General features: G+C 46.7%; 4 protein-coding genes across 4 annotated transcripts; all 4 read left to right on the plus strand.

Moving 5' to 3' along the window:
- Window positions 1-5: 5 nt before the first annotated feature.
- On the plus strand, window positions 6-2,506 carry F5Y00DRAFT_225065 (amino acid transporter). Its single transcript, XM_048006117.1, has 3 exons — window positions 6-1,432; window positions 1,501-2,000; window positions 2,100-2,506. Exons 1-3 carry the CDS (start codon window positions 580-582, stop codon window positions 2,358-2,360), a joined length of 1,614 nt encoding a protein of 537 aa, XP_047869548.1. The 5' UTR covers window positions 6-579; the 3' UTR covers window positions 2,361-2,506.
- Window positions 2,507-3,117: 611 nt separating this feature from the next.
- On the plus strand, window positions 3,118-5,712 carry F5Y00DRAFT_225067 (uncharacterized protein). The gene is made up of 3 exons (XM_048006118.1): window positions 3,118-4,054; window positions 4,113-4,727; window positions 4,786-5,712. Exons 1-3 carry the CDS (start codon window positions 3,600-3,602, stop codon window positions 5,504-5,506), a joined length of 1,791 nt encoding a protein of 596 aa, XP_047869549.1. The 5' UTR covers window positions 3,118-3,599; the 3' UTR covers window positions 5,507-5,712.
- Window positions 5,713-8,877: 3,165 nt separating this feature from the next.
- On the plus strand, window positions 8,878-11,214 carry F5Y00DRAFT_225068 (glycoside hydrolase family 30 protein). The gene is made up of 2 exons (XM_048006119.1): window positions 8,878-9,874; window positions 9,932-11,214. The coding sequence occupies exons 1-2, from the start codon at window positions 9,311-9,313 to the stop codon at window positions 10,823-10,825; spliced, it is 1,458 nt and encodes a 485-aa protein (XP_047869550.1). The 5' UTR covers window positions 8,878-9,310; the 3' UTR covers window positions 10,826-11,214.
- Window positions 11,215-16,465: 5,251 nt separating this feature from the next.
- F5Y00DRAFT_225079 (ABC-2 type transporter-domain-containing protein) lies at window positions 16,466-21,912 on the plus strand. Its single transcript, XM_048006120.1, has 3 exons — window positions 16,466-18,631; window positions 18,684-21,366; window positions 21,463-21,912. Exons 1-3 carry the CDS (start codon window positions 16,910-16,912, stop codon window positions 21,591-21,593), a joined length of 4,536 nt encoding a protein of 1,511 aa, XP_047869551.1. The 5' UTR covers window positions 16,466-16,909; the 3' UTR covers window positions 21,594-21,912.
- The last annotated feature ends 21 nt before the right edge of the window (window positions 21,913-21,933 follow it).

Raw genomic sequence — 21,933 nt, forward strand, 5'->3', positions numbered from 1 at the left:
TAGATCTGCAAGTTAAGCTATCGTCCTTGCAAAAAGTAGAGGCTCCAAGGTTCAAGCTTTTCTATCCGCGTGCTGCTGTGCCACATCTAGTAAATATATCTTACCAAGACCCACAGCGTTGACGAACGGGCGGACAAAGAGAATAATGTAATACTGTAGGATCGAGTAGGGATGCCGATAAGAGGGAACTGAAGACTACGGACTAACGCAGGGGTAGGAAAGCTAGATTATCAGTGATCCTACTACGTCTTATTCATTTTTATTCCCGTTATGCTCTTTTCATCTTTACTCTTCTTCTTTCTCTTTTTCTTCACATCAGCTCGAGTAATATGTATATAGCAGCATACGCCGCGCCGCTTACACTCTCGCTTATAGTACGGTCATGTTGAGTCTTGACACTTAAATACTTATACAACGCCTCATACGGTTACCTTCGGTAATATACGAAGTAACTGGCTTACATGATCTTATTTATAACTCAGCTTGGTTAATCAAATAGAAAAAGAATAAGAGAAAAAAATAAGAAGCGATACGAATGATACGAAAAGTATTACGACATCAGCAACAACGACAACAACAATGGACGAGATTAAACAACAGCAACCTCGGCGGCGCAGCAGCGCGAATCACAGCATCGTCCTTCAAGATGATGCTGCTGCGCTGGCGCACTTAGGACACAAGCAGGAACTCAAGCGTAACTTCTCTATGATCTCAATGTTGGGACTAGCTTTTGCTATCCTTAACACCTGGACCGCCCTCGCCGCCTCCATCACCCTAGCCTTACCATCCGGCGGCCCTAGCGCCGTAGTTTGGGGTCTTCTCGTTGCCGGCGTGTGCAACTTATGCCTTGCCGCCTCCCTCGCCGAGTTTCTCTCCGCGTGGCCGACCGCCGGAGGGCAATATCACTGGGCGGCCATTATTGCGTGGAAGAACTGGAGCCGCAGCATTAGCTATGCGACGGGCTGGATCAACGTCAGCGGCTGGGTTGCGCTGACGGCTACGGGAGGCTTGCTCGGCAGTACGTTTATAATAAATATCATTGCGCTGCTGCACCCAAACTATCAGGCTGAGTCCTGGCATCAGTTTCTGATTTATATCGGCTTCACGCTGATTGCGCTCTTCATCAATGCCTTCTCGACGCGTCTGCTACCGCTGTTCACCAAGGCTGCCTTCTTCTGGAGTTTGACGGGGTTTGTGGTGATCAGTATCACGATCTTAGCTTGCGCGTCCCCTGAATACCAGAGCGGTAAGTTCGTGTACGGCGACTTCATCAATGAGGTGGGCTGGCCCGATGGTATGGCCTGGTTGTTGGGACTGCTGCAGGGTGCCTTCGCACTCACGGGATTTGATGCCGTGGCTCATATGATCGAAGAAATTCCGCAGCCCCAAGTAAGGGGTCCGCGCATCATGCTGGCTTGTATTGGCATTGGCAGTACGTAATATCACATCACATACCTAACCCCTATTTAGAGGACTGGTAACTAACACCTAGCGTTCAAGTGGTAACCGGCTTCATATTCCTGAGCTGCCTGCTCTTCTGCGTAAACGATATCGAGGCGGTGATCGAGTCAAGTGCGGGACCGTTGCTCCAGATATTCATGGACGCGACACGCAGCCCGGCAGGCAGCGTATGCCTACTAATGTTCCCGCTTGTGTGTATGTTGTTCACGACCACGACGCTGATGACGACAAGCAGCCGCATGTCATACGCATTCGCGAGAGATCGCGGACTCCCGTTCAGCAGAATCTTGGCGCAAGTGCATCCACGTCTAGATGTTCCGCTGAACGCGCTACTGTGGACTGCCGCTTGGGTGGTGGTATTCGGTTGTATCTTCCTCGGGTCTACCAGCACGTTTAACGCTATTACATCGGCCTCTGTTGTCGCTCTCGGCGTTACGTATGCCATCCCGCCCTCTATCAATGTACTCCGCGGGCGAAGAATGCTACCAGAAAATCGAGCGTTCAAGCTGTCGGGAGCAGTGGGCTGGATTTTGAATCTGGTGAGTTTCTTATAGCACTATGTTCTTCACATAAATACCTACCTAGCTTATTCTACCATGGCAATTATGTAAACTAACACAAATGGGTGAATCAAACAGATCGGCATAGGCTGGACGATCCTGACGACAGTACTATTCGTCTTCCCACCCGAGATACCCGTCACGAGCGAAAACATGAACTACTGTATCGTGGCGTTTGGTGTGATCTTGTTGATCGCCGGAGTCACATGGATATTTGATGGGCGCAAGAACTATACAGGGCCGCATGTGGACGTAGAAGGACTGGAGGGCAAGGTTGAGGGCGTAGAAGCCGTGCCGGAGCCAAGTGATGGTAGCGATAAGACCAAGGGTGTAGCCTAGAGAGCCGAGAGAACTAAAGTACAGTGTTGGAATGAAGTTCTTTAAAGAAAGGCTTTATGGGCTTAGATAAAAGTAGAGTAGACATGGCATATGATATACCCGGCAGGTTAATCTGTATTAAGGAATTATATGAATTATATAAAACATTGGGTATAACGAATCGGGCTTTTATGAGTTGCGTTACCAATTACCTATAAGCGCCATTTATTTGTACAATTACCTGCCGTAAGACGAACTTGAAAATACACTATTGTTAGATGGTGTTACAGGTACGCATGAAATATGTTGTCTTATAAATCCGACTCATATCTTAAACATAGTGTACGGATCCGCACTACTATAGAAATAGTGTATACTAACTATGCTGTTAGTCATCTCCCCTTTAACGTAAAAGATATTTAATGAAAGGGGTACAATAGCCTCGTTTCGGTAAGGTAAACCAATGCATATTCTATTTTATATTTCATGCATTATCAACGATGACGATGACGATGGTGGTGTTACGCTAGTGTACCTAGGTACGTAGCCATCTCCCTCGTTAATAAACCCCCACTAGTGGCATAAATACCCCGAAGCGGCTAGCTGTTTACCCCACAACAGCCAAGACAGCTCACATGCTAGCTGAGCCGAGGTACGGAATACATACTAGGAGGTAGCGTTCGGTACCATCTAATCTTACGTAGTGGGACAGTGCCCTCCACACATAAAGCGTACCTACCTTAGTACCTAACATAATGTACATAGGTACCTATGTACTGTACAATACAATTAATCTTATTCCCTAGAACTTTTCATGCTTTTCATGCCAGACGAGGGCAATACAACTTCCAATTCCATTGTCCTCTTTTGCAATAACCTCCATACTCTATTAACACCATCAACCACAAGACGCCTATCAATGTTTGTCCGTATCGTTCGACTTGTGGCATGCCCAACCACTACTGTTTCTTCAACGGGGTTATCATCCACTGATAATTCTCTTGGTCTCGCCGTGAGGTCAAGCCTAGCGAGCACGACGTCGTATTGCAGCAGCTGAATTGAAATGGTTCGGCGACTCACACGTTGAGCTGAAAAAAGGTTCCCTGCACGTCTTCTGCAGATTCTGCAAATAAACACGAACACCGACCAGCCAATCTTTTGTAACTTAATAATTAATCGACTCTACAACCCGAATTCTCGTTGGGCACTAATATCCCGATAATACCGCCCACGGGTACCCAAGCCACTGACCCAAGCACCATGGCATCCGAAGCCGGTCCTTCTAGGCTTCCTATCCTCTCTCCTCTCGAGATTCCGAACCATCCTGACGTTGTCTCTCGACCTAGAGCAAATTCGAAACCAAAACCCAGATCGGCAGTTGACCCCGTTCTTCGTAATGCATTACGATATACCATCTCGGCTCGCGAGTATGAGACACTCCACAAATATGTTCTATCGCGATCGCGTCTCCTAAGGAAGAGAATGCCGAGTGTGAATACCGTCGAGAAGTATATGGATGGCGGTAGGAGAGCATCCGTATCAGGCCACGATGCGGGTAGAGGTAAAGGAAAAGAGAAGGCTGCAAACAGAAGCATCAGCAGGGGAGATACGTATAATGCGCGTACCATCAGGGATGTTTTACGCGTCTTCGTCGCAACCGGATTAGGGATGAGAGCCTACGAGGCTATATTAGCAAGGGTAAAAGGACAGAAAGGGTATGCCCTTAAAATGACCTTTAAGACCCAACCGTATCTGATGCTAACCTGTGTTTAGAGCGGCTACGTCAAGGAAACAACCATTCTATAAGTCTTCTGGCCTTCGACTGTCGCTGTCTCTATCTACCATCTTACTCCTCTATCGCCTCCTATTCCGCTTCCTAAGCCGATTGCGAGCCCACCTACTAGACGCATCAGCAGCGCCATTCCGTAATCGTAATCCGAAGACGTACCAGACATTGACATCGCCATACGCCCCAGCAGTTGGGGCCAGCTTGGCCGGGCTAGCTCTGGGCATATATCCCTCGCAGCAGCTACGAGTGACATTGGCCATCGCAGCCATTTTCCGCGCTCTCGAATTTGGCTGGAATTTGTGCGAGGATCAGGGTATGATATGGGGCTGGAAGACCCGAGCTGGTGGGAAAGGCGTCGTCAAACGAGAGCGGCCGTGGTGGTGGGGAAGCTGGATGCTTCAGCCCTTTGCTTTCGGGCAGCTCTTACACGCCGTCGTCTTCGACCGAGAATCTTCTCCGGTCGGCCTCGTCGACTTCATTTGGAAGAATACCTCCACCTACCTCCACAAGGCCCCAGAGAATCTCCCCGCTGGCATCAGATGGCCAGACGTGTGGGAGATTACTGACAGCCTGGCCCGGATGGCTAAACTTAATTGGCCGTATGCTACATAATACTCTACCGTTATCCGATGACGAAAGATGCTAATAGTTTTCTAGGCCGTTCGTCTCACCGACCTTATTCCCCGACCAACCAACCCTACCTCCATCTCTAACCGCAGTTGCTCCTTTAACCTCGCAAGCCCACCCTCTCATCACTTCTCTCAGCTGCGCTACCCTACATCCTTCGGACCCTTCGTGCCTCCGCACTTATCTCGCCTTCTGGGTACGCTCGTTTCCGCGTATGGGTCGCTTCTTCCTTCTCTTCTACTCCGTACTCATGTTGCCACGCTACAAACTTCTGTACAACTCGCCGCTATACCTCTTGAACCGCCTATTATCAAGGGTACTCCGTGTTTCGACATTCGCTACAGGTGCAATCTCCACAGCATGGGCTAGCATTTGCTTCTTCCAATCTTGGTTCCCGCGCACGTTCCTTCCGACCCAGCGGTTCTTCTTGGGCGGATTCTTAGCAGGTCTCTGGGCTTGGGTAGAACGCAAGGAGGGCCGGGGCGTGTTCTTATACAGCGCACGAGCGAGCGTGGATTCGTTGTGGAAGGTGGGCGTCAAGCGTCGCTGGTGGCGCGCCATGAAGGGAGGAGACGTGTGGGTATTCGTCCTGGCGCTTGCTATCACGGGCGCCGTGTACGAAAGGGACGCGCGGGCCATTCGCGAGAGTCGAGTGCGGAAAGGGCTCAGCTGGATTCGTGGTACGGAGTTTACAGACTGGGGGCTCGAAGACGACGATGAGACTGAGGCAGAGGCTGATAAGGAAGAGTAATCTGCAAGTCATAAATGGAAGAAGGAAGGTAAATTTTCAAAGCTACTAGCAAGTGGCCCTAATGAGTGATGGCGGAATGAGACATGAATGTTCACTTATATACCTTGGGTACCTATTTAATATAGGTTCGATATGCACATACTACTATTCGGTACATAATATCAGATTCCAAAAACAGCAGAAGATACGAGGTTTGACTCGGTGTGCAAGATTTTGGAAGATTTGTTATAAGAGTAAGATAATAAGTCTGTCTACTTAAGTGACTATGTGGAATTGTTCATAAAACCAAGAAACGACACCCTCGACGCCGCCCCTACGCTCCTTAGGTCACTGAAATATCTCACAACATCGAAGCAACTTTTAGTTATCCGCATGTTCCTATTTATTTTTGATTACGTCGGCGTGAGTATATCGAGTTGTTAATACTTCATAATTTTTTATATCAAAGTCGTCTCAATTAGCATCAAGACATGAAATACGAAACGACCAAAACCAAGAAATATTTAATTTATGTAAGAATAGCAACGAGTTGAGGTGACAGGACCAGGACGAAGTCCGCCAATCTGTATACTTCACATAACCCGCTCTGCGAGTTTCCACTGCTTTCCCTTCCCCCCCAAACGACTATCAAACTGTTCTTTCTCCCCAAGCTACTGCTTTCACTCTTGAAACTACTGCCGAGACTAACGAGGAATTGAGATAGCGGAGTCGTCCTCGGATTTAGAATTACACATTATGGGTTTGTCATAATCAGGCTCACCGAACGGGTAATCAATCTGATTGACGTGTACCAGCTTCTCTTCTTCAATAGACCAAAACAGATCTACATCATCGTCATGTTGCCCCTCCCCCTCCCCCGAGCCGGGGGGTAACCCTTGGCGTAAATCAGGAAGGGCAGCCATAGACGATATTTTTTCAACAAGAAGCTTGACGGGAGGATGTTCAATCTCTTACTCTTCAGATTCCTCGTCAGATTCCGCCTCCAGGCGGAATCTGACAGCTACAGGACGTTTATTCGTGGGAAGGAAGGATAAGGTAGTACTGTTGAAGATTAACCAAGCAAAACGAGCAAATAAGTACTCTTTAAGGATATTATTCAACTGTTAGAATAGCCGATTATGGAATAGGTATTCTTGCTCGCGCAAATATACTTAATTCCCTTAAAGCATCTAACCTACCAGCTTATATTCGTTACCAACAATCTTTAATATTGCAGTAAAGTATTTCTGATTAAACTGCTAACGGATATCTCCGCGTAACGCGAAAAGATTACCAACGTCATTAATCATCAACCTACTCCTCAAAAGACTTATATTATATCGATCCATTTCATTCTTTGTGAACCAGTCGGCTTCAGCAAAAGGTACAACGTGGGCTTTTTTAAGAGCAGTAATAGATTGGGTTATTCGGCAAGAACCGTCGCGGGTAATGATGGCTTCGCGAAATATCGATAGAAGTCGTTGTCGTATTTCTAAAGGAAGTTGGTTGACAACTAAATCGCGCCATATTTGAGGAACATCATCGTGGGGAAATACCCAGTCACTAAAAGAAAGCGTAACAGGATATTTGCCTAATATCAAGTTGATATCAAGTTAATAAAGATTTGTAAATAGGTATTTATAGTAAAGACTAACGCGTTTCGCATTTAGGTACGTGAAAGTAGTATTGATTATCGCGGAGAATACCGTCATCTGGACGGATTATGCGTGCCGAGTTACGATTTCTTTCTTTAGTTAAATAAGGAGCAGGATTATCGGACCATACGTTGCCTGCTATGATACAGGCAGTATAGTAAACCAAGTCGTAATCAACACCTTCATTACCAAATTTAAGGAACCGTAATAGGGGTGGGTACGCAATATTATACCCAGGGTGTCGGATGGTAATTCTGCTGCTTTCTATTATCCCCTTATTCGTTGCAGGTATAAGAGGAGGTAATGGAAATTTAACTTAAGACATGGCTCGAAATAGTACGGTAGAAGAGATGAAGATGGAACGAAAGAACGATAAACGTAAAGCTTCCACAATAACTATGTTGATTAGGTAGAACCTCACAACGGAATATTGTGATTCCCTAGATAAGTGGTGACATCGTTGTTGTATTGGTTAGGTATTGTTAGGATTACAGGATTAGGATTTAGCTATTGTTTATATATGCGTAGATACGCAGGCAGCAACGCCTCATTACTATGTACAATGAGTGCCTGAGTCACTGTTGCCTGTAATTCCGTTCGTGAAGATAAATATGGATCTTAATTACTTTGTGAGTTAGTGGTCTGTGCGCCCCTCAATTCCTTATCAGGTAGAATCATATATACGGGAGTGGTATTCGAGGTTGGCTATAAGATATACCTAGAAAATAGGAAATGGGACCTTGTCGATGATGTTGCTAAAAATTCATTGGATATAGTAGCTGAATTCATCATGCTAGTTGAAATGATGATCATTTAACACCTTTTCTTTCAGTCCGGAAAGCAAAGTGACAAGTCGATGAGTTGACCGTGTTCGAGTCAAGCATTATGTTAGGCTACTAAACTATAGAATGTATATTTTTACCAAGTCGACGTGGGCAGTAAGTCGGCCGCGATAGTTGTTTCTCGAAACTATACACATTATTCATTTTGAGTTGCCTCTTTGCTGTTTGGAATGGCTTATTTGGACTAGTTTATCAGGTAGTTTATTAATATTTATAGAACTCGCCTACACCTTGCATACTAATAGTCATGGCAGTCTTGTGGCTCTTGGTTCTAAAATTACGGCTTAAAACCCTCCATTTTCTGCTTTTAGCAGGGAACTTCTCCTGAATAAATGCAATCCTAGGTAATTAAGGCAGCGACTTTTGACACGATATTCTGAATGAAATCCCCCCTTTGAATGATTAAACGAGCTGAAAGTGCACTTTGATATACGAACCGACAAATCAGCGTTGCAAGCACATTCTACACCGGCCATAGATCGTGGGGACGAACAGGTAACTAGCCATGACATTACCTACAATGTCCCATTGAGAGTCGGCCCGGACAGCATGCTACGTAGTTGTAGAGTGGCATCGTCTGTACGCTAAGACAATAAAGACTAGTTGCGATTCTTACGGCTACTCAAATGATTCTCTCACCGCTCGGTCTTAGAGGGCCATAATGCAGATAGACATATGCCGAATATTAAGTACCAATCACTTGTTGAGAATTCCCCCGATCTAGCGTCTTAGGAAGCCAACTTTGTAATGGGCATCCCCAGTTCAAAATGTACCTAACTAGGTATACATATCTATTTTTAGTCGTTAAGCATTCAACTATTGGCTAATTACTCTCAGCCGCATCGTCCAATCTCATACATAGGTAGCACAATATTTATTTGACGCACCTATGTAACGTGTAAGCTACCTAGAGGTACCTGGTAGAAAGGGTTGATACTGACGAAGCGCCTCCGTATACTTTGGACTTGCTATAGAAACGATATCTTCTAATTACGATTACACTTATAAAATCAAATTCTCATTCTCTAAATTGTCCGACGCCCAGATGGACGAGTCATTCATCAGATCTGGGATCTCGATATCCACCTACTAGATCTGGATAAGGACCCCTGACGCCTTCGCTTCTCACTCCACATGGGGACGCCAAAGGAGCAGTCTAGTTATCCTTCAGGTTACATCGCAGGGATGATGTCTCATTGTTGCGATTCGCAAAGGAAAACCGGATGTGGTGAATGATCTACTTAAGATTCCCATTCCCATGCTCTTCTCATGGACTATGCGAGTGGTTATAGAACTTAACAGAGATAACTACCTCTTACGCTGACAGCATGTTGCTTGGGATCTTCACTCTTCTCTCTGGGCAGGTGCTCGCCTCTTCTTCACATATATCCATTAGGGCTGGCCAGGCATCACCTCAAGCATACGCTTCCTCATCGGACCTCAAATACAAACTAAGCGCCGTTGATGCTCCCGTTTCTGGTAATGGCAACCCCGGGGATGCATCAACATGGAGTTTAAGCATTGATGACACGGAGTCTGGGTACAAGCAGAAGATCAATGGTTTTGGAGGTTCTGTGACAGACGCTACTGTCACCGTCATCGATGCACTCTCCGATGACAAGCGATCTCAGCTTCTAAGAGAGTTATTTACATCGGACGGAGCCAGCTTCAGCTTACTGCGTCATACTATTGCCGCATCGGACTTATCAGGACCGCCGGCCTACACGTACGATGATAGCAACGGTAATGCGGATCCGGGCCTTGGCAACTTCAACTTAGGAGATAGAGGAACGGCGATGGCGAAATTGCTAAGCGAGATAAAAGGTATCCGCTCCGATGCTACTATCTTCGGGAGCTCGTGGAGTGCTCCGGGCTGGATGAAACTGAACAGGGTAAGGGTCTCCCAAGCCCAGATAGTAAATCAATCTTCGCTCACAGGGTTGTTATAGGTTCTCACCGGGAATGCCGACAACAACTGGCTTGATTCGCAATACTACAGCCAATATGCTCAGTACTTTGTGAAATATCTTCAAGCATACGCAGGGCTAGGTGTCACGATTGATGCCATTACCATTCAGAATGAGCCTTTGAATAATCAAGGAGGCGGCCACGTAACAATGTATCAAACTGCCGACGAAGCTGCTAAAGTGACGCATGACTACATCGGGCCAGCCCTACGTGCGGCCAACTTGAACACGCAGATCTGGGCATACGATCACAATACGGACACGCCTAGCTATCCGCAGACCGTGATCGACGGAGCCGGCGAGTATGTCCAAGCCGCCGCGTGGCACTGCTACGCGGGTAATCTAGACTGGACCGTTCTTAGCGACTTTCACGACGCAAACCCCGGCAAATCCCAATATATGACGGAATGCTGGACTTCTCCGCAGACGTCGTGGTACCAATCTTCTAAGAATACGGTTGGGCCGCTACAGAACTGGGCCGAGGGTTCGTTGATGTGGACTCTAGGTACGTGGACCGAGGCGGCCGACGGCACCTTTGGGCCGTATATTCAAGGGGGGTGTGCGACGTGCCGTGGTCTATTCGTGGTAGACCAGAACGCAGGCACGTACGAATTCACCGTCGACTATTATACGTTGGCGCAGTACTCCAAGTTCATCCCTAAAGGTGCGACTATCCTAAGCGGATCCGGTAGCTATAGTTACGACGGGTACTCGGGCGTACAGTCGGTCGCATCGAAGAACCCGGACGGCACGCGTACCGTCGTAGTTGAGAACACGTTCAGCAATGATGTCTATGTCACCTTGAACACGGCCAGCGGCCAGACGTGGAGTGGCAATATCCTAGCTAATAGTGTTACTACTTGGATCTTGCCGTAAACAGTGTATTCTAATGAATGACATCTACTTTATTGAATATATTGGCATTGAGATCAATGATAAAAATTATCCGTGGCGATGAGTCTCGAGATTGGATACTTACCTGATTAACGTTAGCCCGTGTGGAAACGCGAATCTCTACGTGAATATAAAACTAGACGATGTCGTCGATATACTTAGGTACCTTAGAAGGTTGATATTTATTTGATCTAGTGTGCCTCAAAGTTCAAGTCGAAAATACACCAAGAGTCGAATCGTTTGGCAGATGAGATTACTATTCCGCTCTCCAAGGTCCCATCTTTGTATACTTGCGGCCCTCTTCAAGCCTAACAACACCACACGTGCTACGACGGAAGGGTGCAGTAACGGGCCAAGTTATTACTTTCGCCAGCAGCAAAATAAGCCCAACAAGGTACAAGAATAGGGCTCACTCGACATCCGGGGCTTTTTATATCTAACGAGACGGGCGCGGGGAATTGTTATCATCAATGCCAACGTATTCTACGTCAGCGCTATCGAGCATACGCTTTTATCTCACCCGGACGTGGACGCCGCGTATGTCATGAGTATTCCAAACAATAATACGGGCGAGGCCGCTACCGCCTTTATTACAATAGTTAAAGATCGTGTCCCCGATCTTAGTACCCTTAGGGAGTTGGTCAAGGAGAAAGTCAGTCCTGCCGCAGTTCCGGTTATCATTACGGCGATAGGTTCGGTCCCAATAGCCCCAAGTGGGAAGCCTGGTAAACAGGCGCTTATAGGTCTAATATCTAAATCTAAGTCGTAGTAACATTTGAGAAATTTCCCAGTAAAGAGAATTTGATGATATCTTATATTGCCACATTCGCCTTTAAAAAGTCAAAGTCTCCACGTATTATTACTCGTGGGAACCTCCGCCGTCGGCTACTTGAGACGGAAGATCCAGTCGAAGGATAGTATATACGTGAATTCTAGAGCTCATAAGATAGCTAGCCATACGTATAACTCTAACTAAATAATGTGAAGCAAATTGCCCAAGTCCCCTAGATTAGTATAATTGTATCGCTTAGCATTTACTAGAGATGAAAGCCACTCAATGTGACCATAGACATTAAATAAGCTTCATACAACAATACGTAGGTACGTATAAGAAAGTGGTCTAAGAAAATACGAAGTATTAAGTTGGAAGGACCAAATTGGCGGTATCTCATAAGGGGCGTACTAATTCTATACCTACCAAAGGTGGTGAAACTGAGTGCGATATATCATGGACTCGCCAAATCTATCTATGCGGATATCCCGGAGCTGTGACTATTTCCTGTGGCTAGTTATATTTGCAGCTCGCAAACCTGAAAACTTGGAAGACATCTGAATATTGATGCTTAATAGACAGACACTCGCCGAGATAGTCGGGGTTATCTAAGTGACATATCTGAGTTATTTAAGTTTAGAGTGACGAAGACCCGGGAAGTGCTCTCTTAGCTTCACTAGAATATCATCATCAGCTGCGTACATACATCGCACCTAACGGTCAGTAAATAAGTCTCTAAATGGCTTAAGAGGCAATGCTAATTTAATCAGATGAACATCATAAGTATACCTACCTAGGTACCCAGATAGGCACCTATAGTTTTGATATTGGTTCTATTTTCTTGACATTTATTAAGCTAGTATATAAGATAAATATAATCATAACAAACTTCCATGTACAAAGAGCCGACCGCTTTTATAAAAAAAAATAAAGCATGAAACTTTACTTCTGTAGAACTAAAACCTTCATCTTCATATGGGCCACCTCAGCCTCTCTATTACCCCTATTTCAACGTTCGGCCCCATCGCGGTAGCCGGTAGTTTATCTTCACCGACATGTAACTAGGTCTACAGATAGGCTCCCCAATACGACGGGGATCGTGGCACTCCGCTACATTACGGTACTCGAAAATATTCGCCAATCATCGGCGTGGTCTTGTTCTGGTTCGCGATTCCTGCGTATCCATAGTGTTTTAATGCAAACCAAGCTCTCTACGTTAAGTACACCTAGGAGGAAAGCTAGGAGAATGAGAAGCGGGATTATCTTTGGGAAGGGTTTCATGCCTATTGATACCCTTATGATTACGACTTACTGATAATGTGTAGTGGATGAGTTTGCTATCTTTAGGATTTCTTAACTAGAGCTAGGCAGCATGATTCGTACAAATTTAGGCTTATTTTTATCCTAGCTTGGGTTGAATAAACTCGGTGTTCCGGCGTAGAGTGAAGCCCGAAGTAGTGAATTTTATAAGACCCCTTTCTTTCGACGGGGTTCTTAGCCTTGGTATAGCTTGGTCAGCTCTGTGTCTAACAGAACATCCGGGATCCCGAATTATGATTCTAAATGTTTACTAATATGTAGGTCTATCTCGAGATAAGATAGGCGGATACAGTTGTAGTAGCGAGAACCATCGTCGTGATGGGTATCGTTAGCGAGGCTACATGTACATACTTTCCCTCTCTGCATTATACGTACATATGGGTAAGGAAAAGAGCATTAGATATTGATCAACACATCAAGGAGAAACGCGTCACCTAGTCCACCGCTACCTTACAAACGTGGATAAGAAATTGTGATCCTAATCATCTTAGGCAAACATCTGCGCTAATGAAAAGGGGCACCCAAACCCTTCTCATCTGAGGTCCCCATAAGCGAAATAGTTGTCCTATTTGCTAGGTACAATACAACGAGACCGCTAAGTGAGTGCCGGGGAATGGGCGACATACTAATGTTATCACTTCTCAGTTCTCTTCTACTTGATAAAGCATACTATGTTCAGTAGTGCCTCAAAGTAAATAAATGTGTCCCGACATTATGGTCGTAGGAACGCCTCCCTTGGCCATGAATGTGGCCCCTCTATATGACTTTCCTTCGTAGGGACAGGCCCTTGAGATTAGCTATGCAAGTGTGCGCATGGTAGATAGATATCACAGTCACTTGAAGCTTGTAAAGCAAGGGAATCTTTTTTTTGAGGGCGAAGTCCCCAGCAACCAAAAGCGGACGTAAAACTAGCAATTTTATAATAACACTAGGATCGATTCGTTGGAACTCTCTGGAATTCGATTCATGACTTTTGTAGACCTATTGAATTCCCAAAAACCTAGAAGGGTTCAGATCCGTACCTGTGTTCCTGGGAGACCAAGTCGAATTTCGACGAATTGATTTCACATACCGACTTGACCGACTAACACGGCACGTGTAAATACATAGGCCCAGGGTCAACTACTTGACCAGATCTCACCCCCATAATTCGTCACTGACGATCACCGGCTTTCGGAAGAAGGGAACACTTTATCACATCAGCAAAAGTAAGGAATCTGTTAATGGCGCGTATGAACATGCTGCTATGAGGCATAGGTTCGGGGGGCAACGCTAGAACTGCCATGTTCTGTCTGATGTAGGATTCCCAACAACACGGATGCGCTACAACCCTTGCGATATGCATAAGCGCAATGTTATTGGAGCCAAGATAATGATACCCGGTAGTGAGGAGTACCGAGTACGAGGCACCGATTACGAGGTATCAAACCCGATTCGCGGACGACGCACAGGTATAGGCCAGTCGTCCTTCCCAAACCCCTCGATCCCCCTTATTCTGAGCGATCGACTAGTACATAGTAGAGATACATCACAGCGTATGTAAATTGCACAGTACCTACTAGAAAATAAGATTGATTTTTTTTTTGTTGGTTGTGAATCTTGAATCTTGCCAAGTGAGGGGTGTGCAGCTGTCAGATAATATTGAATCATGTCTTGGGTACCTACATAATACATCTACGCGTGATCCTTAACGAGATCTCGAGATATGACATGATTCCTTGAGCGTATATGTATATTTCGAATACCTCCGTAACGATGGCGACAATTTCAAAATGCGATTTATGTAACAAAGCCGGCTTACATTTATGTAAGTAGAGTAATTCGGTATCGGGGTGCGGATATATGAGGACCCCGAAGCGCACCGAGATCTAGGTCCAGATCTATCGGAGATAAACATAACCTAATATCCACACAAAAAGGCGTCAAAAAAGGTGGCGCACCTCTACTAAAACGATTATCCTTGTAAATGCGCCAGCTTTTTTTTTTTTTTTTTTTTTTTTTTTGACGCCTTTCTGCCACAGTACATAAATACTTTATGGACATCGCTGTGCTTTGGCTTGGCTAACATAATTGGACTATTTATGCATATAGTGTGCGTATGTAGAATGTTCTGGCATACCTTCTTTATGATGCTTAAATATGTAGGTAAGATCTGTCATTCATGATGTTGGAGGGGGAGTCGAGGGGTGTCGGTTTTTATGGTTGCGGGCTGTCGGAGAGTTGGAAGACCCCGAGTCTGCATTCGGGAGGTGTGCGGCTCCTTAATATTCTCGAATCGTTTTGCGGCCTGCCTACTTGCATCGGTCGGACTGATAAGTTGGGTGAATAAGTCACCGGACTTTTTACTATTTTGGGCGAATGAGACGAATGAAAGCCTTTTGATTGGTTGAAGCTTAATAATGTTAAGATTTTCACAAAATATACTCTTGGCAACCCACTTCTAATAAGGTACCTACACTATGCATAAGTCATATGTATCCGAGCGTTTCTCGGTTCGGTGTCTTTTACTAGCGTGGGCTAAACAAATCCATATCTTGATGGTTTGGTACAATACAATACTTTAACGGGTCATACCCGCTGATAAGATCGAATCGTAGCATCCATCAAGTCGATTGGGTTTTTATAATATCTAACCAGGTAAGAGGTATGTATAATATTTCAAATGTTTTAGTACATAGTAGATATAATACGAAGTGAACAAAGTCACTTACATTGGATCATCAGACGCAACATACATGCGGATGTGGTATAATCCGAATGCGCGTAGCCGTTAAGTATTGCGTATTAGTTAATAGGTATAAGCAAACGGTTTTGGAGTATGATGATATAATACGGCGGTGATAAAAAATAATAATTGGCTCGTCTTACTTTAAATTGACTTTGTGGCTATTATGACATGGAAGGGCTGAGACATATTAGAATGATGTGCTTTTGTGACAAAGCCACGATCAAGAATTTATGTATGAAAGCATGCTACTGTATGAATACCTAAAATACCCAAGTCTAGATCGAATTTGCGAGGCTTGTTACATAGCAAACGTCTTTCAGCTCTTGTCAAAGATTGAACCCAGTATGTAGATTTCCAATAGTAGGTAGTATTGCGGTGTTGATAATCCCCCGTTGACCGGCAAATGACGGGGTCCGAGATAAAGACCGTCTGGGGAACGGTGGGGCAAAGACGGCGGAGACTAAGGTACCTATGCAGTACTTCATCTATGTGGCATCGATAGTTCCTCGCCGATGTACTCTAATGGTATCAGACACTAAAAATTTAAGCACTTATCCTTAATTCCACTAGCTAAGGTTGAGTTAAGCAGCATAAAACTTGCATAAACGCGCTTATATGCACCATTATGAATCATTATTAGGTGTTCGCACTTCATTAAGAGTCCGCATCGCCCCCTGTTTCTGCCCAGGTGCCTACCGTAGTTAGCATAGTTACCTTCTATAGCGTAAGATTTGGTACCCATAAAGCCACATGGAAACTTAGTGTAGAAACTTACTACATTAGGTACATAGCTACACTACAAGGTATGTTTGTAGTAGACGTGGTACTGGGAAAGTATTAGCTGGAACAAGACGGGTTGAAAAGACCCTGAAAAATACGAAAACGAGGCGAATGATATTAAAAACCTCTCCCTCCATCCTGTTAATCGATTTTCTTCTTCTTTTAGTTTCAGCCCAGCGAGTGTTGGCTACCTAGTCGAGGCTTTCTCTTTCTTACTCTCCTTATTTCCTCCAAGACGTCTCTCCACTAACACCCGGCTTAATACTATACTTTATAACGGGACGGAAAGGTCGTTTTTTATTTTAGACCTCATCATTTCTACCTTATATAATCTTATCTCCGTTATAATTATCTCAGCTAAACCGATCATATCGTGACCTAAACAGGAAATCGTCCGGGAACAGTTATTTATTATTGGGAGGACAACTCGTGATCGCGTTGGTGGACTTCCGCCACAATCTTGGATATGTCCTTTGTGGGCAACCCCTTTAACAACTACGACCGCACAGCCCAAACATCAGGAGTGCCTCCAATGTCGAGTACGCACCAACAAGAAATTGAGGAGGAGAAGGGGACGTCGGCACGGCATCACGATGTCGAAAAGGAGGGCACGGCAGATTCGAGCATTGCGACTCAGGTGGAAGATGATTCCGAGCTGGAGCGACGCGAGTCTATAGTACACGACCTCGCTCGCAGATATACTACCCAATCGAACGCTACTGGAGTCACCGGGAATAATCCTTATCTAGACAGCTCCGAGGATTCGCCCACGAATCCTCACTCCCCTCATTTCAATGCGCGCGCCTGGGCCAAGGCCGTCGTTCGGATGGCCGACCACGGGGGCGCGCAATTCCGGACTGCGGGTGTTGCTTTCCAGAACCTCAACGTTCACGGTTTCGGAGCCGCGACAGATTACCAAAAGGACGTCGCTAATGTTTGGTTAGAAGGGCTGGGACTTGTTCGCAAAGCTCTCGGAAAAGGCCAGACTAAAATCGACATTCTACGCAACTTCGACGGCGTCGTTCACAAGGGGGAGATGCTGGTCGTGCTTGGACCTCCGGGTTCGGGTTGTTCGACGTTCCTCAAGACGATCGCCGGCGAGACTAACGGTATCTATGTCGAAGAGGGCTCATACTTCAACTACCAGGGACTGACCTCCGAGGAGATGCATAAACATCACCGCGGTGAAGCCATCTATACGGCAGAAGTCGACGTTCACTTCCCAATGTTGACTGTCGGCGATACTTTGACGTTCGCAGCCTCGGCTCGTGCTCCGCGCCACCTCCCTCCCGGCGTTGACAAGACTACCTACTGCAACCATTTAAGGGATGTCACCATGGCCATGTTTGGTATCTCGCATACCGTGAACACTCGTGTTGGTAACGAGTACGTGCGTGGTGTATCCGGAGGTGAGCGTAAGCGTGTCACTATCTCCGAAGCTGCTCTCAGCCGAGCGCCGTTACAATGCTGGGATAACAGTACCCGAGGTTTGGATAGTGCCAACGCCGTGGAGTTTTGTAAGACGCTCCGAACAGAGACGGAACTATTCGGAACTACCGCTTGCGTCTCCATCTACCAAGCTCCCCAAACCGCATACGACTTCTTCGATAAGGCTCTCGTCCTGTACGAAGGTCGACAGATCTTCTTCGGTCGGGCAGACGAGGCTAAGCAGTACTTCATCGACCTAGGCTTCGAGTGCCCCGCCCGACAAACGACTCCCGACTTTTTAACCTCGATGACCAGCTCGATAGAGCGTATTGTCCGGCCAGGATTTGAGGGCAAGGCTCCGCGAACACCGGACGAATTTGCCACGGCCTGGAAGAACAGCGCCGCGTACCAGGCCTTGCAAGCCGAGATCGAGCAGTATAAGCAAGAACACCCCCTGAACGGCCCGGACGCGGAAGCCTTCCGAGCTTCAAGGAGGGCCCAACAGGCTGCGGGTCAACGATCCAAGTCTCCATACACCATGTCCTACACGCAACAAATCTTGCTGTGTCTATGGCGTGGCTGGCGACGTCTCACTGGTGACCCTAGTCTGACAGTCGGGTCGCTCGTTGGTAATTTTATTATGGCCCTGATCGTTGGCAGTGTGTTCTACAATATGCAACCGGCTACCTCGAGCTTCTACCAACGTGGCGCTCTTCTGTTCTTTGCCTGTCTCATGAATGCTTTCTCCAGCGCCCTAGAGGTATGTTTTCGAAATATTTTCTTCCGGGCTGTCCAATACTAATTATTGCTAGATTCTCACGCTGTATGCCCAACGTCCCATCGTCGAAAAACACAATCGTTACGCTCTGTATCACCCCTCGGCGGAAGCTGTCGCCTCTATGCTTGTCGACATGCCTTACAAGGTTGCCAACTGTCTCACCTTTAATTTGGTTCTGTACTTCATCACCAACTTGAGACGTGAGCCAGGACCCTTCTTCTTCTACTTGCTCATTATGTTCTTTACGGTCATGACGATGAGTATGATTTTCCGCACGATTGGCTCGGCTTCGCGTACTCTATCCCAAGCCATGGTACCGGCTGCGATACTCATCCTCGACCTCGTTATTTTCACCGGTTTCGTCATTCCTATCGACTACATGCTCGGTTGGTGCCGTTGGCTCAACTATCTGGATCCCCTGGCATATGCCTTTGAGTCTTTGATGGTGAACGAATTCCAGAACCGTGAATTTACATGTGACCAATTCGTACCGAGTCCTCAAGTCCCAGGCTATGGCAGCGGCGACGGCATCGGCGCGATGAACCACGCTTGCAGTAACCCCGGTAGTGTAGCTGGACGTCCAACCGTCAATGGCGATGCGTATATCAACTCGGCTTTCCAGTACTACAGCTCGCACCGTTGGCGAAACTTTGGTATTCTGATCGGTTTCATGCTTTTCTTCCTATTTACCTATATGATCGCTGCTGAACTTGTGTCCGAGAAGAAGTCAAAAGGTGAAGTGCTGGTTTTCCGACTTGGTCACAAGCCTGCCCAATTCAAGGAGAAGAAGGGCGATATCGAGGAAGGCGAGGGTCCTCGTGTTGGCCCCATCGCAACGAACGCTAGCCGCGCCAACGGCCCTGCTGAGAAGGGTGGTGCCCTACAGGAACAATCTAGCGTTTTCCACTGGAAGGACGTTTGCTATGACATCAAGATCAAGGGAGAACCGAGACGAATTCTGGATCATGTTGACGGCTGGGTTAAACCTGGTACTCTTACCGCGCTGATGGGCGTCTCGGGTGCTGGAAAAACAACTCTCCTTGATACCTTGGCTGATCGTATTACTATGGGTGTTATCACTGGTGATATGTTGGTCGATGGCCATCCTCGTGACCATTCGTTCCAGAGGAAGACCGGTTATGTTCAACAGCAAGATCTTCACTTGTCGACTACTACCGTCCGTGAGGCTCTCAACTTCTCTGCTCTCCTTCGCCAACCTGCTGAAGTTCCGCGTGCTGAGAAGCTCGCCTATGTTGACGAAGTGATTAAGCTTTTGGATATGGAAGAGTACGCAGACGCGGTCGTCGGTGTCTTGGGCGAGGGTCTCAACGTCGAACAACGCAAGCGTCTCACGATCGGTGTTGAGCTCGCTGCTAAGCCTCCTCTATTGCTATTCGTCGACGAACCTACCTCCGGTCTTGACTCCCAAACCTCGTGGGCTATTTTGGATCTTCTTGAGAAGCTCACCAAGAGTGGGCAAGCTATTCTTTGCACTATTCATCAGCCCTCGGCCATGTTGTTCCAGCGCTTTGACCGTCTGCTCTTCCTTGCCAAGGGCGGAAGGACTGTCTACTTTGGCGAAATCGGAGAGAACTCCAAGACTCTGACCAGCTATTTCGAACGCAACGGCGCTCCGGCTTGCCCTGCAGATGCCAACCCTGCTGAATGGATGCTCGACGCCATCGGTGCCGCCCCAGGTAGCGAGACCAACGTCGACTGGTTCGAGACGTGGCGCAACAGTCCCGAATATAAAGACGTGCAGGCCGAGCTTCAACGTCTCGAGGATGGAGCGCAGCATATCCCAACACCTGCTGAAGATCCGCAATCTTACCGCGAGCACGCCGCTAGCTTTGGTACTCAGCTGTGGGAGGTTACATCCCGTGTATTCCAGCAATACTGGCGAACCCCATCGTACATCTACTCTAAGGCAATTCTCTGTATCCTCGTGGCACTCTTTATCGGTTTCGTCTTCTTCAGAGCCCCCAACACGATCCAAGGTCTTCAAAACCAAATGTTTGCCATCTTCAACATTTTGACCATCTTCGGCCAGCTTGTTCAACAGACAATGCCGCATTTCGTTGTTCAAAGATCCCTCTACGAGGTGCGCGAGCGCCCATCTAAGGTTTACGGCTGGAAGGTCTTCATGCTGTCGCAGATCATCGTCGAGCTCCCCTGGAATACGCTTATGGCTGTCTTCATGTTCGTCTGCTGGTACTACCCTGTCGGACTTTATAGGAACGCTGCGGATGCCGGCCAAACGACCGAGCGCGGTGCTTTGATGTTCCTGCTCCTATGGGCCTTCCTTATTTTCACTTCGACATTCACCGACATGATCATCGCTGCTTTTGAAACGGCCGAGGGTGGTGGTAACATTGCCAACCTGATGTTCAGTTTGTGCTTGATCTTCTGTGGTGTCCTTGCTAGCCCCGATACCTTCCCTCGCTTCTGGATTTTCATGTACCGCGTCAGTCCGTTCTCATACCTGGTATCGGCCATGTTAACAACGGCGGTGGCAAATACTCAAGTACATTGTGCCACCAATGAATTTGTACACTTCGACCCTCCTGATGCCAAAACCTGTGGCGAGTACCTGCAAAACTACGTCCTTGCGACTGGCGGTTATATCGAAGAGGGTACCGCAGGTCGTACGTCGAACTGCAGTTACTGCACAGTCTTGGAGACAAATACGTACTTGGCAAATGCCAACGCCTATTATGGTAAGTTATTCCCCCCTTCACGTCGAGTATTTGCCGGTCATCTGGGAAATAAAGTCGATCAATGTATCGGAATTGAAGCTAACGTTTACTGAACAGAGGACCGATGGCGCAACTTTGGTATTCTTTGGGCATACATCGTGTTCAACATCTTCGGCGCGCTGTTCCTCTACTGGCTCGCGCGTGTGCCCAAGGGCAAGAAGAACGAGAAGAAGACCAAGAAGGAGTAAAGAGATGAGGACGAGGAAAACGTAAAACCACGGATGAGTCCATGGAGATGATGTTTATAATGTGTTTTCTTTCGAATACGTCGGGACTCATGCCGTGGCAGACAAGACGTCTTTTTTTTTTATATTTATCATATTGTAAATGTGCATCACGCAAGGCGTTCATTCTTTTTATGAGAGGAAGACCGCTAAACTAGAGTAAGACTGAGACTTGCTCACGATAGCTGTTAATATGGCATGGTCAGCAGCATAGATGGGTAATTTATAGATAGGACAAATCAATCAATACATAGAGAGAGCGCTACGCTCAGTTACATACCTAGACATGGCGCAATCTTGTCTT

The sequence above is a fragment of the Daldinia vernicosa genome, assembly GCF_022497035.1.
Source record: "Daldinia vernicosa strain CBS 139.73 unplaced genomic scaffold F5Y00scaffold_3, whole genome shotgun sequence".
Taxonomy (NCBI): domain Eukaryota; kingdom Fungi; phylum Ascomycota; class Sordariomycetes; order Xylariales; family Hypoxylaceae; genus Daldinia; species Daldinia vernicosa.

Bases quoted from the DNA above. Each gene is read 5' to 3' on its own strand.
- F5Y00DRAFT_225065 (XM_048006117.1), top strand. From the start codon at position 580: ATGGACGAGATTAAACAACAGCAACCTCGGCGGCGCAGCAGCGCGAAT. The intron at 1,433-1,500 runs GTACGTAATATC...CTAGCGTTCAAG, and splicing joins GGCTTGTATTGGCATTGGCA to TGGTAACCGGCTTCATATTC. The intron at 2,001-2,099 runs GTGAGTTTCTTA...TGAATCAAACAG, and splicing joins TGGGCTGGATTTTGAATCTG to ATCGGCATAGGCTGGACGAT.
- F5Y00DRAFT_225067 (XM_048006118.1), top strand. From the start codon at position 3,600: ATGGCATCCGAAGCCGGTCCTTCTAGGCTTCCTATCCTCTCTCCTCTC. The intron at 4,055-4,112 runs GTATGCCCTTAA...ACCTGTGTTTAG, and splicing joins AGGGTAAAAGGACAGAAAGG to AGCGGCTACGTCAAGGAAAC. The intron at 4,728-4,785 runs GTATGCTACATA...ATAGTTTTCTAG, and splicing joins ATGGCTAAACTTAATTGGCC to GCCGTTCGTCTCACCGACCT.
- F5Y00DRAFT_225068 (XM_048006119.1), top strand. From the start codon at position 9,311: ATGTTGCTTGGGATCTTCACTCTTCTCTCTGGGCAGGTGCTCGCCTCT. The intron at 9,875-9,931 runs GTAAGGGTCTCC...GGGTTGTTATAG, and splicing joins GCTGGATGAAACTGAACAGG to GTTCTCACCGGGAATGCCGA.
- F5Y00DRAFT_225079 (XM_048006120.1), top strand. From the start codon at position 16,910: ATGTCCTTTGTGGGCAACCCCTTTAACAACTACGACCGCACAGCCCAA. The intron at 18,632-18,683 runs GTATGTTTTCGA...AATTATTGCTAG, and splicing joins CTTTCTCCAGCGCCCTAGAG to ATTCTCACGCTGTATGCCCA. The intron at 21,367-21,462 runs GTAAGTTATTCC...TTTACTGAACAG, and splicing joins AAATGCCAACGCCTATTATG to AGGACCGATGGCGCAACTTT.